This window comes from Garra rufa, chromosome 19, assembly GCF_049309525.1.
Source record: "Garra rufa chromosome 19, GarRuf1.0, whole genome shotgun sequence".
NCBI lineage: Eukaryota > Metazoa > Chordata > Actinopteri > Cypriniformes > Cyprinidae > Garra > Garra rufa.
The window spans coordinates 23,486,366-23,500,063 of record NC_133379.1 but is presented as its reverse complement, the minus strand read 5'-3'; the positions used below and the strand labels follow the sequence as shown (position 1 = coordinate 23,500,063).

Below are 13,698 nucleotides of genomic sequence, written 5' to 3'. Positions count from 1 at the left end.
TTGTATACTTTTCGTATGATAAAGTGCTTTATTTGTGATGTTGTATCATTAGTTCTTAACTGGTAGGTCACAAGCCAAAAATGGATCTTAGGAAAATGGGTTCTGATGTGTCATGGACAACAAAATACACAGGCACAACTTGCCACATTGTTAATGATATCAAAGAAGTTGATGTCAACATTTTGTAGCCAAAAGCCTGGTCATGTTTCTAAAGTAGTAAATTCCTGTGCCTATGCAGGTTATTGTAGTATTATGTTAAATACATTCTATAAATTGTGCTTTTTTTGTACCATTAACGGTTGGGCTAATGTTTGATGTCTAATGTCAAATGTAGGCTTAAACCAGTTAAGAACCACTGCTTTATATATATTTTTAATTTCACAGTTTTTAGGGCAATTCAGGCCACATCGGCAGCAGACAGTCTCAGAGTTCAATCTCAGAGCAATATAGTGATGCCATAAACGGTTGAAGCACAAATACATGGATTATATTATGTGCTCAACCAATAAAAGTCACTAGACGGGCACTCGGTGTTCTCCACTGAGCCTTTCCTTAAAAAGCACCACCATTGCTCAATCCTAAATCTTGCCAGCAGTTCCTTAGTCTCCTGAATCCTTTATAGCATTAGAAGATCAACGTCCAGCTGAGGACAGCTCAGATGCAAGGCTTGGTATCTTTACTGGGGCAAAAGTCGAAGTTCCACCGAGAATTTTCTGTTGAGGAAATCTCACAGGTGCTTGTGGGAAGCTACATCTGTTCCTCAAGAGTGGGACTACCAAACTCCACTTTCATTTTGATTTTAGGCGGGGAATTTTCTTTCTCTGTCCTTAAGATGGAGTTTAGCCAGCCTAACTTGCATTGATTCGTTTCTGTCGGCCTTCGACAATAATGACCAGGACTGGAGTGAGGTCCATCAGCTTCTTCATCATTTCCATAATGTCAGGATGATCTTTGGCTCCTTCAATGAACTCCTCCAGCGTCAGTTCACCTGAACGTTTAAGTAAAGAAAGTTGTAATCAGTTAGACTATATAAGTGCATATAGATGAAGATTTTCATAAATGTGACCATGGACCTCAAAAACAAGTAGCACGGGTATATTTGTAGCAATAGCCAAAAATACATTGGATGGGTCAATGATCGATTTTTCTTTTATGCCAAAAATCATTAGGATATCAAGTAAAGATCAAGTTCCATGAAGATATTTTATAAATTTCTTACCGTAAATATATCAAAACTTATTTTTGATAAGAACTTCATTTGGACAACTTTAAAGGCGATTTTCTCAATATTTTGATGTTTGGCACCCTCAGATTCTAGATTTTCAAATAAAGGTGCTTCACGATGCCATAGAAGAACCTTGGTTCCATAAAGAACCTTTAACATCTGAAGAACCTTTCTGTTTCACAAAAGGTTCTTTGTGGAGAAAGAAGGTTCTTCAGATTATAAAAAGGTAAGAAAGAGATGGTTCTTTAAAGAACCTTTGACTGAATGGTTCTTTGTGGAACCAAAAATGGTTCTTCTATGGCATCGCTGTGAAGAACCTTTTGAAGCACCTTTATTTTTAAGAGTGTAGTTGTGTCTCAGCCAAATAATGTCCCATCCTAACAAACCATACATCAATGGAAAGCATATTCATTCAGCTTTCACATGTATAAATCTCAATTTCAAAAAATCGACCCATATGACTAATTTTTTGATCCAGGGTCACTAATTTAATCCAAGATGTTCATGTCTTTCCTTCTTTAGTCGAAAAGAAATTAAAGGTTTTGAGGAAAACATTCCAGGATTTTTCTCCATATAGTGGTAATCAACGGGAGCCAACGGGTTGAAGGTCCAAATTGCATTTTCAATGCAGCTTCAAAGGGCTCTATACAATCCCATCTGAGGAATAAGAGTCTTATCTAGCAAAACGATTGGTCATTTTTCAAAAAAAACCAAAAGATTTATATAATTTAACCACAAATGCAGTGTTTACTAAATGAACGTGCAAAGAACGTAACAAAAAAAAGTAAAACAACAATTTTGGATGATTTTAAAGTTGAAGGAGAAATGAGATGGAGTTTTTCACCCTCCCTACCTTTTGGAACTGAAGTACACAGACGAAGAACTAACTGTGCATGACTTTTTCAATGTGATTATGTAATGCATGAAGTCGAACTAGTGGAAGATGAGCATTTGTGGTTTAAAAAGACCAATCGTTTCGCTAGATAAGACCTTTATTTCTTGGCTGGGATCTTGTAGAGCCCTTTGAAACTGCAATTTGGACCTTCAACCCATTGACTCTCGTTGAAGTCCACTATATAGAGAAAAATCCTGTAATGTTTTCCTCAAAACCTTCATTTCTTTTCGACAGAAGAAAGTAAGTCATGAACATCTTGGATGACATGAGAATGAGTAAATTATCCTACTATTAACTAGTTCTTACCTTCTCCGTTTACATCAATCTTTTCATATATTAGAGCCACTATTTCCTCTGGCACAATGTCATGATTTCTTGTGATGTCTTGTATAGCCTATTGTAGAACAAAAACCATCATTTCAGAACTTTTTTTATAGAAACGATTACAATTTCCATCCTTAGATCTGCAGCATTATTGTATAGAGTACCTGAGCAGCCACCTGAGGTCAGCCAACCACTCTAAGAAGTGTCAGTTTTAGAAACCCAATACAGAAACAGCACAAGGAAGGCAGTTCTCTAACTGCATTACATTAGATCATCTACAAGTTAAGCAGACTAATCCAGTGTGCATGTTAACCTGACCTGACCTGCAGTCAGCTTCTATTTTTGACTTTCTATTTTTGGTTGATTTTTGGTTTGGTTGAAAGACCTGAAGTGGGAGACAATATAAATGTAGAGCATTTAGGGGTTGTCTATAAATAGTGTGAGTAGTGAACTGGAAATTCACTTTAAATACCTACATGATAAATAACCAGGGAAAAAAAAAAAAAAAAAACAGAAGAATTTTGGACACTTAATGCCCTTAACTCTTGCAGCCTTAATTATGTAGCAAAAGGAAAGGGGGTTTCAGACTCTGATTCTGAATGACAAATTAAGTGAGTTAACAGTTTATAAGTGTATACACTCTTAAAAATAAAGGCTCCAAAGGGGTGTTTTTGCAGTGATGCCATAGAAGAACCATTATTGTTTTCCCAAAGAACCTTTCAGTGAACAGTTCTTAAAAGAGCCATTTTGAAGAACATTTTAAAAATCTAAAGAACCTTTTTCCACCATAAAGAACCTTTTCTACATTTGAAAGGTTCCATGGATGTTCAAGGATCTTTATGGAACCATTGATGCCAATAAACAACCTTTATTTTTAAGAGTGTAGTGGATAATTTTGGACACAGCTATTGTGTTTCGTGCAATAAAAGTAAGCTGATTAAATGAACGTTCACTTACAGTAAATATTGTTTCCAATTCATCCTTGTCAATTTTCCCATTGCCATCCTGGTCGAAAAGTTTGAAGTACCATTTGAGTTTCTGGTTGATTTCCCCCTTGAGCATTAAGCTTATAGCAGCGATATATTCCACAAAATCTATGTATCCATCCTAAAGAGAAGAGAGAAAGAGAGAGAGGCACAATTCATATTACAATATTTTTGTTAGGCTATTTCAATATGAACAATCCGCCTAAGGAGATCCAGGCATCATTGTGCCAGCTTGTTTTTTTTAAACTTAATCAGTGTAAGCTTTTCTCCTTTAAGCTGAACAGTCTACAGCGAGATCTCAATGTACTTTGCATATCAGTAAACCAATCAAATGAGTTTGGAAGAATTACACAACAAAATGTAACCTCCGTATTTCTTATTACACCCCAGATAGCTCATGTCTGTTAAAGATTGCTTCATCTGGAAAGCATCGCCTGTGTATAAACGTCTTTAAGATGTCAGTTTTACATCATAAAGGTCTTATATATTTTTTAAATATCTATTTGACATCTAATAGAAAAATACAGTGCCATTCAGATTTTTTTAATAGGTACGATTTTTTTAAAAGACATTTCTTATGCTCATCAAGGCTGCATTTCTTTGATCAAAATATAGAAAAAAAACTGTAATTTTGTGAAATATTATTGCAATTTAAAGTAACATTTTTCTATTTTAATATACTTTAAAATATAATTTATTCTTGTGAAGCAAAGCTGAATTTTCAGCATCATTACTCCAGACTTCAGCATTACACAATCCTTCTGAAATCATTTTGATATGCTGATTTATTATCAATGTTGAAAAAAGTTGTGCTGCTTAATATTTTTTGTGTGTGTATTACAATATACACTACAATTCAAAAGTTTGGGTCAAGTAAATTTGGTCTTGATTTATTTTATAAGAAATTAATCATTTTATTTAGCAATTTAGCTATTTTTTAATTTTTGTTAAATATATAAAAACTGATAGTAAAGATTTATGTTGTTAGAAAAGATTTCTATTTTGAATAAATGCTGTTCTTTTAAACTTTTTATTCATCAAAGAATCAAAGACAAAAAGTATCACAGGTTCCAAACTAAAAAAAAAATCTGCTTATTAGAATGATTTCTGGATGATTATGTAACACTGAAGACTGGAGTATAATGATGCTGAAAATTCAGCTTTGCGTCAAAGAAATAAAATGTTTTAAAGTGTATTAAAATAGGAAACCAATATTAGAAATTGCAATAATATTTTAAAATATTACTGTTTTTTCAGTATTTTATATCAAATAAATACAACCTTGATGAGCATAACAGACTCCATTAAAAACATAAAACAAATATATAAAAAAATATTCCTAGTTTAAATGGTAAGACATTTAATTACTTATATTTCCCCATATATTTTTGTACAATTTATACAGTTTTTTCAATTTTAATATATTTATACAGTTCATATTATGCTGTAAAAAAATTACATTTCGCCCTAACTAAAATGCATTTTAAGACTGGGTTGGAAGCATTTTCTCACCTCTTTAAGTATATTTTTGTAATATATTTTGGCATTTAAATGAAGTAAAATGGCAACTAAATAAATGTTAAATGTTTTTTTTTTCCTACTTTTTACATTTTAATATATTTATATTTATTCATTTATATAGATTTTTTATTTTTGTCTAATTTATTTATTTTTTGCTGAATGGGTCAAAGACTTTTGACCATAATAAAAAAGTGTTAAAACTGCACAATATTAACATTCACATTTATAATTTAATAATGTATTGTTTTATCCAAAATAACTCACAAATCAGATGTATTTGCTGCCTCTTTTGAGTAATAAGTGTGCAAATTTGTACGTTTGTAAAAGAAGTTTCTTATGCTCATCAGGGCTGCGTTTACTGTAAAAACTGTAATTTTGTGAAATATTATTGCAATTTAAAATAATAGTTTTCTATTTTAATTAGTGGTGGGCCGTTATCGGCGTTAACGTGCTGCGTTAACGTGAGACTCTTATTGGGCGATAAAAAAAATATCGTTAATCTATTCTCAAAGTTGGGTTGGGAGCTGGGTCTATACTACGCAAACTATGATGACTTTCACCTTGATAGTTTAGCGCGGATGTATACCTAGCCGAATTGCACTGTAGGGGGCGAGAACGAGTCTTCGAACCTGTGTGTATGCCTACTGTGAAATTACCACATCAAACGAGACGTGCTAACATGGATGCAGCTATGAAGCTGCCGGGTTTGCTTCAGGGCAGGGGCTTTGCTAGAAAATCTCAAATTTGAGATATAATTTACTTTGATAATCACGAAATAAAGACATTAAACTATATGCAACAACTGAATTGACGCTTCTAAGACTATGCACGCAGATATCCATGCCCGTGCGCGTCTGTGTATTTAATTGCAACGCGCATGTTAATTGTGTTGTAAATGCAATTGCCAAGCAGTTTGTGATGCATTTTGGAAACAGGAGATGAGCCCCTGGTCAAATCGCCACCTGGCTTGAGAAACCAGTTCTCAAAGACTTACTTTTAGTCATTATTTGGGTAGCACACATATTCTGAATGCCTTCGGCAGAATTCAAATTAGCCATTTTAATCTAGATTAATTCCAAGATTACAGTGAGATTAATCTAGATTAAAAAAATGAATCTATGCCCACCACTAATTTTGATAAACTTAGATAATAATATTATCTATTCCTGTGCAGCAAAGCAGTATTTAAGCATCATTACTCCAGTCCTCAGTGTCACATTATCCTTCAGAAATCATTTGAATATGCTGATTTATTATCAATGTTGGAAAAAGTTAATTTCCACAATATTACTCCCAGAGTTGGTTGTTTATTTGAGTTCAAGTCTATTTGAAACATCTATTTAAGACCCAACAATGATAGTTATATAACACATGTACAAAAGATGATTTGCAAGATTGCATAATTAGATCTGATCAGAAATTACAATGATTGATATCACATGCAAATGTAACCAAGCTAAAACACTTTCAAAAATGAAACCTCACCCCATCCATGTCGAAAGTGAAGAACACTTGATCCACATAACTGTTAGCGTCCTCATTCATGCCCTGCAGTCCCAGAATGGACTTGAGTTCAAAAAGCGTGATCAGGCCTGATGGAGACTCCCGCATGAACTTGTTATACCAGTGGTGCATATCCTCGGCGAGGATGTCGTCCAGACTTGTGTGTGTGTTTCCCATTGCTGTGTCCTGCGGCCCTCGTACACCTACTGTCCCGTCGTTGGTCCAGGCAGTCGCAGGCCTGTGAGCTCTGACAACGAGGTGCAGACTGGCCTCCGCACACAGTGACAGCACAAGATACTGAATGTCTGAACCAGGTGCCAATAAAAAGAGGTGGTACCTTAAAATAACTTATGCTAATAGGATAATGGCAAGACCTGAGTGTTAAAAAGTAACTGGCACAGAGTAGAGAATGCTTATATAACAGCCTTCAGCCTCCAGGTGAACCGTTTGTGCGGTCATTGTAGTCCAGAGTGCATCGGAGGCCACCGCTCAGTGTGTTTTGTTACAGGTTCTTTAAGGTCTAGCAATTATAGTTACTCATCTGTCTCTCCGTGCAGACTTTAAATAAATATTTTAAATGTGAACCTGGACCACAAAACCAGTCTTAAGTAGCGCAGGCATATTAGTAGCAAAAGCCAACAATACAACGAATAGGTCAAAATGATCGATTTCTCTTTTATGACAAAAATCATTAGGATATTAAGTAAAGATCTTGTTCCATGAAGATATTTTGTAATTTTTTTGCTGTAAATATATTAAAACTTAATTTTTGATTAGTAATAAGCATTGCTAAGAACTTCATTTGGACAACTTTAAAGGCAATTTTCTCAATATTTAGATTTTTTTGCACCCTCAGATTCCAGATTTTCAAATTGTTGTATCTCAGCCATTCAAAAGTTTGGGATAACATAAGCATCTTATGCTCATCAAAGTTACATTTATTTGATCAAAAATATCGGGAAAAAAAACTGTAATATTATGAAATATTGTTGCAATTTTAAAAATGTGTTTACTATTTTAATATACTTTAGAACTTAATTTATTATTCAAAGCTAAATTTCCAGCATCAATACTCTATACAGTGTCACATGATCCTTCGGAAATCATTCTAATATCCTGATTTATTATCAGTATTGCTTTTTGATGCTTAAAGGTGCCATAGAATGGAAATCTGTATTTACCTTGGCATAGTTGAATAATAACAGTTCTGTACATAGACATGACATACCATGAGTCTCAAACACCATCGTTTCCTCCTTCTTATATAAATCTAGTTTTTGCAAAACACCACTGAAAAATGGGCCAATTCCAACATAACACTGCGGACAAATGAGGTTGGGAGATCATCAGGTCATATCACCAGTAGCATTTGCATGAAAGTGTTATGTGACAACTCCATTACCCATAAACTGCGAAAAGCGTGCTTTTTCACCATTCATTTCTAATTAATTCAGAGTGCATTCTATCTACCATATTTTTCTCGTAAGAGTGTGCACGGTCATTTGTAAATTTTATGGGTCCGGCTTCTGGTTTCATCCACGTCCAATTATTTTTAGCTGTTACAAAACAGCTAATTTTGCTGCTTGATACTGCAAATTGGTTCGTCTTACCATTATATTTGAATATATTATCTTAATTATGAGCACACTGGTTTGTAGTGCAAACAGTTTTACCGTTTACTGCACTGTTATTCTTCTCATTCTTTTTCTGTAGTGGCTAATGAACCAGAAGTCTCACCCATAGGCTTAACTTCCGCGTTGAAGAATACGATGGATACATGGACAGAAAATGAAAGCAGACATTACTTTTTTCATAATTAACAGTATAGTGATTGTATTATTTTTTAAATTAGTATTTATTAATTTTGTATTCATTTATTTTAAGTTTAGATTTTAAAATGGAACTATCTGCAGTTGATTTTTGTTTGTAAAACTAAAAACATAGAACTTTTTTATTTTGCTTATTTTATTTTTTGCTATTTTATAAAATTGTTTAGCTGTTAATGCTAAAAATTATATTTACAATTTTTTTTAATTGAATTTGCACAAATTATGCAAGACAATAAATCCTACAAGAATATACTTTTATAAAGTCATCAAAATGTTCATCAAAAGTCATCTGTATGATCTGAAACTACACGCAATGATTTAAATAAATACATTTACGGATGCACAATATATTTCTACTGTATCAGTGAATGTTTAATGAGATTTTTGATATATCAATATTTAATTGTTCACATTTGTCAGTCGTAAAAAAAGTAATCGTTAATTATTTAATATCTAGCAAATCACAAAATGATTATACATTTTTCATAAATATTTTTTGTATATTTCTGTATTAATGTTGCCTATTCAATGTCAATTCATTTTATATATATATATATATATATATATATATAAAAGACATTTCTTCTTCTCATCGAGGATGTATTTATTTGATTTAAAAAACGGTAATATTGCAAAATATTATTACAATTTAAAATACGTTTATTTTTGATATATTGTAAAATATATTCATATGATGCGAAGCTGAATTTTTATCATCCATTACTCCAGTCTTCTGTGACACATGATCCTTTAGAAATCATTCTAATATGCTGATTTATTCATTTATTATGTTTGAAAGTTGGAACTTTTTTTGGAACCTGATTATTTTCTCAGAATTCTTATAATAAAAAGTAAAAAATCATTTATTTAAAATAAACATATTTTAAATAAACACATTTTCTAACAATATCTTCAACTTTACCATCACTTCTTATTAATGTAACACATCCTTCCTGAAAAAAAAATTGTGTATGGTAGTTCACAATATTACAAAATATTTTTTTTTAAATAAATATTGTTCTTTTTTACTTTTTATTCATCAAAGATCCCTGAAAAAAGTATCACAAGCTCAAAAAAATGTTGAAGGTGCCATAAAATGCATTGAGAGAATATTTTAAATTGTTCTCTGAGATCTACATCGAAGACATATGGCATAGAAAAGGGTAAAAATTCTCCAGAAACGGTTTTACAGGTCCATTTACAACCCTAGGATTTGTCCCTAGAATGAAATGCTCTGTTATTGCCTTTTTTGGAAGGTCCGTGAATATTAAATGAGGAATGCTCTGATTGGCTGTCTCACAGTGCAGCTCTCTCACACAGCTGTAAGGAAATACATGGAGAAAATATAGATTTAATTACGGAGCTTGAGCCGCTATTAATATGCGGGGCATTGAAACTGCTGCTTTGAATCCACGATAACTTTTTAGTTTCACTTTTGAGATCGGTGATTGCATGTGCACTGTTTAGATGACAAGTTTAGATACTGTCAGCAGTGATCAGGATCTGTAAATCATTCACCATCATCAGTGCAGTCATCTCTCTTTACACTGTTTATGTGGTAAGTGAAATCGTATGTACTGCAATGTAACCAACTAGCGCTAGCAAGAAGCTAACCGTGTCCCTTCAGTGGCTCATCTTATTTTATTAGAATGCATTGTTTGTTTTCCTTGCCTTTCTGAGTACAGACACCAACTTATCCCTTCACTCAACATCCCCTGCACAAGCTGGAACATAACATTTATTCCCGTGATCTGCCATTTTTGCTCTTGTCCTTGCTTTGTTTTATCACAATAGCCTATCTGGAGATCATCTGATGATTGGGCTATGCAAACTATTAACGATCCCGACTATTGCGCAATAGTCAGTGTTATGTTGGAATTGACCTATTTTTCAGTGGTGTTTTGCAAAAACTAGATTTATATAAGAAGGAGGAAACGATGGTGTTTGAGACTCATGGTCCGCATGCCAGTCCGATCAATGACTTTTCTCACTTGAAAGCGGTGACGAGGCAGATCTTAATGTGGTTTGTATCCACTGCAGTAAATGGGATTAAGTGGCTGTAGTCATTAGCTCAAACGTTCACTGTGAGCATTAGCCTGAACCTCTCAACTCATTACTTTCCTGCCATTTCTGAAAGTCTACCAGTAAATTACCAGTAAAATCCTATGCCGAGATTAGCAGCAGCGACTCTGTCAAAAGTCATGTTAAGAAACGGAAAAAAAAAAAAAACACATTAATGATCAAAATGCAAAACATACTTAGTTATATAAATGCATTGAAAAATATTCAGGATGCATGCTCAAACCGGACACTGAAAGCCAATCAGAAAGCTGGAGGATCATATTATCTAGAAATAGTACCAGCTGATTATGATTATTAATATGCAAATTACAATTTTACAATTATTGTGCAATCAGACCAATACTGGAACAAAAAGTGTGATTTCTGTAGGCTGTAATTCAATAGTTACATAATACTTTCACTTCTGTGAAAATCTAAATAATTTTTCTCGTTGCAGTGATCATTATTCCATTATTTATTTAATTTTTCCATCAGACTGTGCCATGACAATATTAGCAATCAGGACAAACCGAAAAGTCTGCTAGTATTTTAGTGAAAGCCAGATTAGGAAACATGAGTTGATCCAGCGTAATCCTTCCTCCTTTGACCTTGAATATCTGATCCCAGTCATGAATTAATCTCATTGCCATTACTAGACAATATTGAATCCTTTCAGGTCTTCAAAGCAGCATGATATTTGGGTCTGTGCCATAGTTAAGTATACTTGTGTGTAACAGTGTTCAGGACAAAGAACAAATGCTTCACGAGAGAGATAGAGGCATCTATTTAAATGATAATCTGTCCCTCGCTAGAGCTTCCATGAGGTCAGCACAGATCCCAAAGATGAGAACAGACCTGGGAGGTTGAGCCTAATGCTGAAAATCTATCAGTGGCCTAATTAAAGAGATTTTATAAGACAAATAAGATATTTTTGGTACTGTTCTGAATCACCAAACTGCTGAGGGAATAAATTAGAATTTGAAATAATCCTGACTTCTCTGTTGTTTTAAAGCTTTGACATCGTTTTACTCATACTTTTATATTGTTGCCCCCTTGGAAGTATACTGAGGCCCTCTATAGACCCAGTATAGTGGGTCCCAGCCTCCTGGTTGAAGTAATATACATTTCTACTAGATCATGTCTTTAAATGCTTCATAATATTGTGGAATGTGAACTTATATAATGAGATAACTAGTTATAACTAGGGGTGTGCAATATATTGTGTATGATAATATTGCAATTGTTGTTTAAAAGATATGCGATTGGACATTAGTGTATTGCAAAATCCAAATAAAAACACACCCAGAGACTGAATGCATACATTATCCGCCTTATTTTTTCAACACAACATTCGTAACTTTCATGGTTCTGGCTTCCAGTCTCATCCGCATCCAGCTATTTTTAACTGTACAAAACAGCTCGTCTTGCTGCTTGATATTGAAAATCGGTGTGTCTTCCCATATTGTTTTAATGTATTATCTTAATTATGAACCCACTGGTTTGTAGTGCAAATACAGATAATTTCGATGCCACTTATATTATACTGGGTTATGATTGTGCTGGATGATTATTGATGTACAGGGGAGTGATCATATTAGAGTAAAAAGGTTAGGGAAATGTTATAATAATGTTGAGGGAATGTTAACGTTAGAATAACATTCCAAAAACGTTCTGGGAACATTAGATTAATGTTAGGGGAATGTTAAAATAAAGTTCTCAAACCAAAAACTGAGAATAACATTCAACAAATGAGAAACTAATGTTCTGAGGGACAAAAACGTATGTTCTGGGAAGGTTAAAAAAAACTTTCCTGACTAACCAAGAACAAACCGTAAAAACATTCTGGGTACCAAAAATTGTTAGCTGGGATCACTTCCACACCGCTTATACTATACTGGGTTGTGATTGTGCTGGATGATTACTGATGTACAGCAGAGTGATCATATTGGAGTAAAGAGGTTAGGGAAACCTTACAACAATGTTGAGGGAACATTAAAATAATGTTATAGTAACATTATACAAACCAAAAACTAACATTCTATTTCCATTAAGAGAACGTTCCTGGCTAACCAAAGCAATATTTTGGGAACCAAAAACGAATGTTCTGGGAATGTTATAATAACGTTAAGGGAATGGAATAATAACTTTCTAAAAACAAACATTTTGGGAACGTTAGAGTAACGTTGTGGGAACATTAAGAAAACTTTTAGGGCTAACCAAGAACAAACCATAAAAACATTCTGGGAACCAAAAAATTATGTTCTAAAAATGTTCTGGGAACCAAAAATTGTTAGCTGTGATAGATATTTAATCTTATGTATGATAGTTGATGTGCTCAGATTATTTTAATTAAACAATGGATAAAAACAAGATATGGTTTTTATAATACTGATTAGGCATCCATCTAACATTCAATCAACTAACGGTAGAATAATGTTCTAAAAACCAAAAACTAACATTCTAGGAATGTTAAGAAAACTTTCCAGGCTAACCAAGAACAAACCATAAAAATGAACAATCTGGGAATGTTATAATAATGTTAGGGGAACATTAGAATAACATTTTAAAAAACAAAAACTATTGTTCTGGGAACGTTAGAATAACGTTCTACGAACCAAATACTGACAATCTAAGAACCAAAAACTAACGTTCTGGGAACGTTAAAAAAAAAACTTTCCTGGCTAACCAAAAACAAACCCTAACCAAACAACATTTTGGAAACCAAAAAGTAACGTTCTGGGAATGTTATAATAATGTTAGGGGAACGGAAGAATAAACATTCTGGGAACTAAAAACGAACATTTAGGAAATGTTAGATTAATGTTATGAAAATGTTCAACAACCCAAAAACTTCTGGGAATGTTAATAAAACTTTCCTGGCTAACCAAAATCAAACCATAAAAAATAATGTTCCGGAAACCAAAAATTGTTAGCTAGGAACTACTACACATTGTTATTCTTCTCGTTACTTTTCTTTAGCAGTTAATAAACTGGAAGACTCGACCACAGGCTTACTTCTGCATTGAAGAAAAGGTGGATATGATGTAGGTTAGACTGCTGATTCAGCACATTTAGAGTTAATGATTTTACTGATTTTAATTTTTTTTTATTTTATATTTATATCATCGTTTATAGTTAATGTCACACAAAGAGGGACTTTTTTTTCCCAAATATCAGTCCGATTGCAAATGTGATTTTGATTTGATAAACAGTCCAATAAACAAGAAGTTAATATTATTTGACTTACATTTTAGACACAAGTTCCTGTTTTTGCTCTGTTTCCTGAATGAAAATAGTCCCAAACAAAGCCACAACAGAACTGTTTTTCTGTCTCTGAGCAACACACAACATCAA

At 33.4% G+C, this 13,698-nt stretch overlaps 1 protein-coding gene across 1 annotated transcript; it reads right to left on the bottom strand.

Annotated features, from left to right (window-relative positions):
* Window positions 1-369: 369 nt before the first annotated feature.
* Window positions 370-6,719, bottom strand: guca1d (guanylate cyclase activator 1d). Its single transcript, XM_073824467.1, has 4 exons — window positions 6,437-6,719; window positions 3,402-3,551; window positions 2,427-2,514; window positions 370-988 (listed from the first exon to the last, which is right to left on the bottom strand). The coding sequence occupies exons 1-4, from the start codon at window positions 6,629-6,631 to the stop codon at window positions 849-851; spliced, it is 573 nt and encodes a 190-aa protein (XP_073680568.1). The 5' UTR covers window positions 6,632-6,719; the 3' UTR covers window positions 370-848.
* Window positions 6,720-13,698: the final 6,979 nt, after the last annotated feature.

What these genes read in the sequence shown, in the direction of transcription:
- guca1d (XM_073824467.1), bottom strand. Translation starts at nt 6,631, where the DNA reads ATGGGAAACACACACACAAGTCTGGACGACATCCTCGCCGAGGATATG. An exon ending in AATTGGAAACAATATTTACT is followed by an intron (nt 2,515 to 3,401) that starts GTAAGTGAACGT and finishes GTTCTACAATAG; the next exon opens with GCTATACAAGACATCACAAG. An exon ending in GATTGATGTAAACGGAGAAG is followed by an intron (nt 989 to 2,426) that starts GTAAGAACTAGT and finishes TTAAACGTTCAG; the next exon opens with GTGAACTGACGCTGGAGGAG.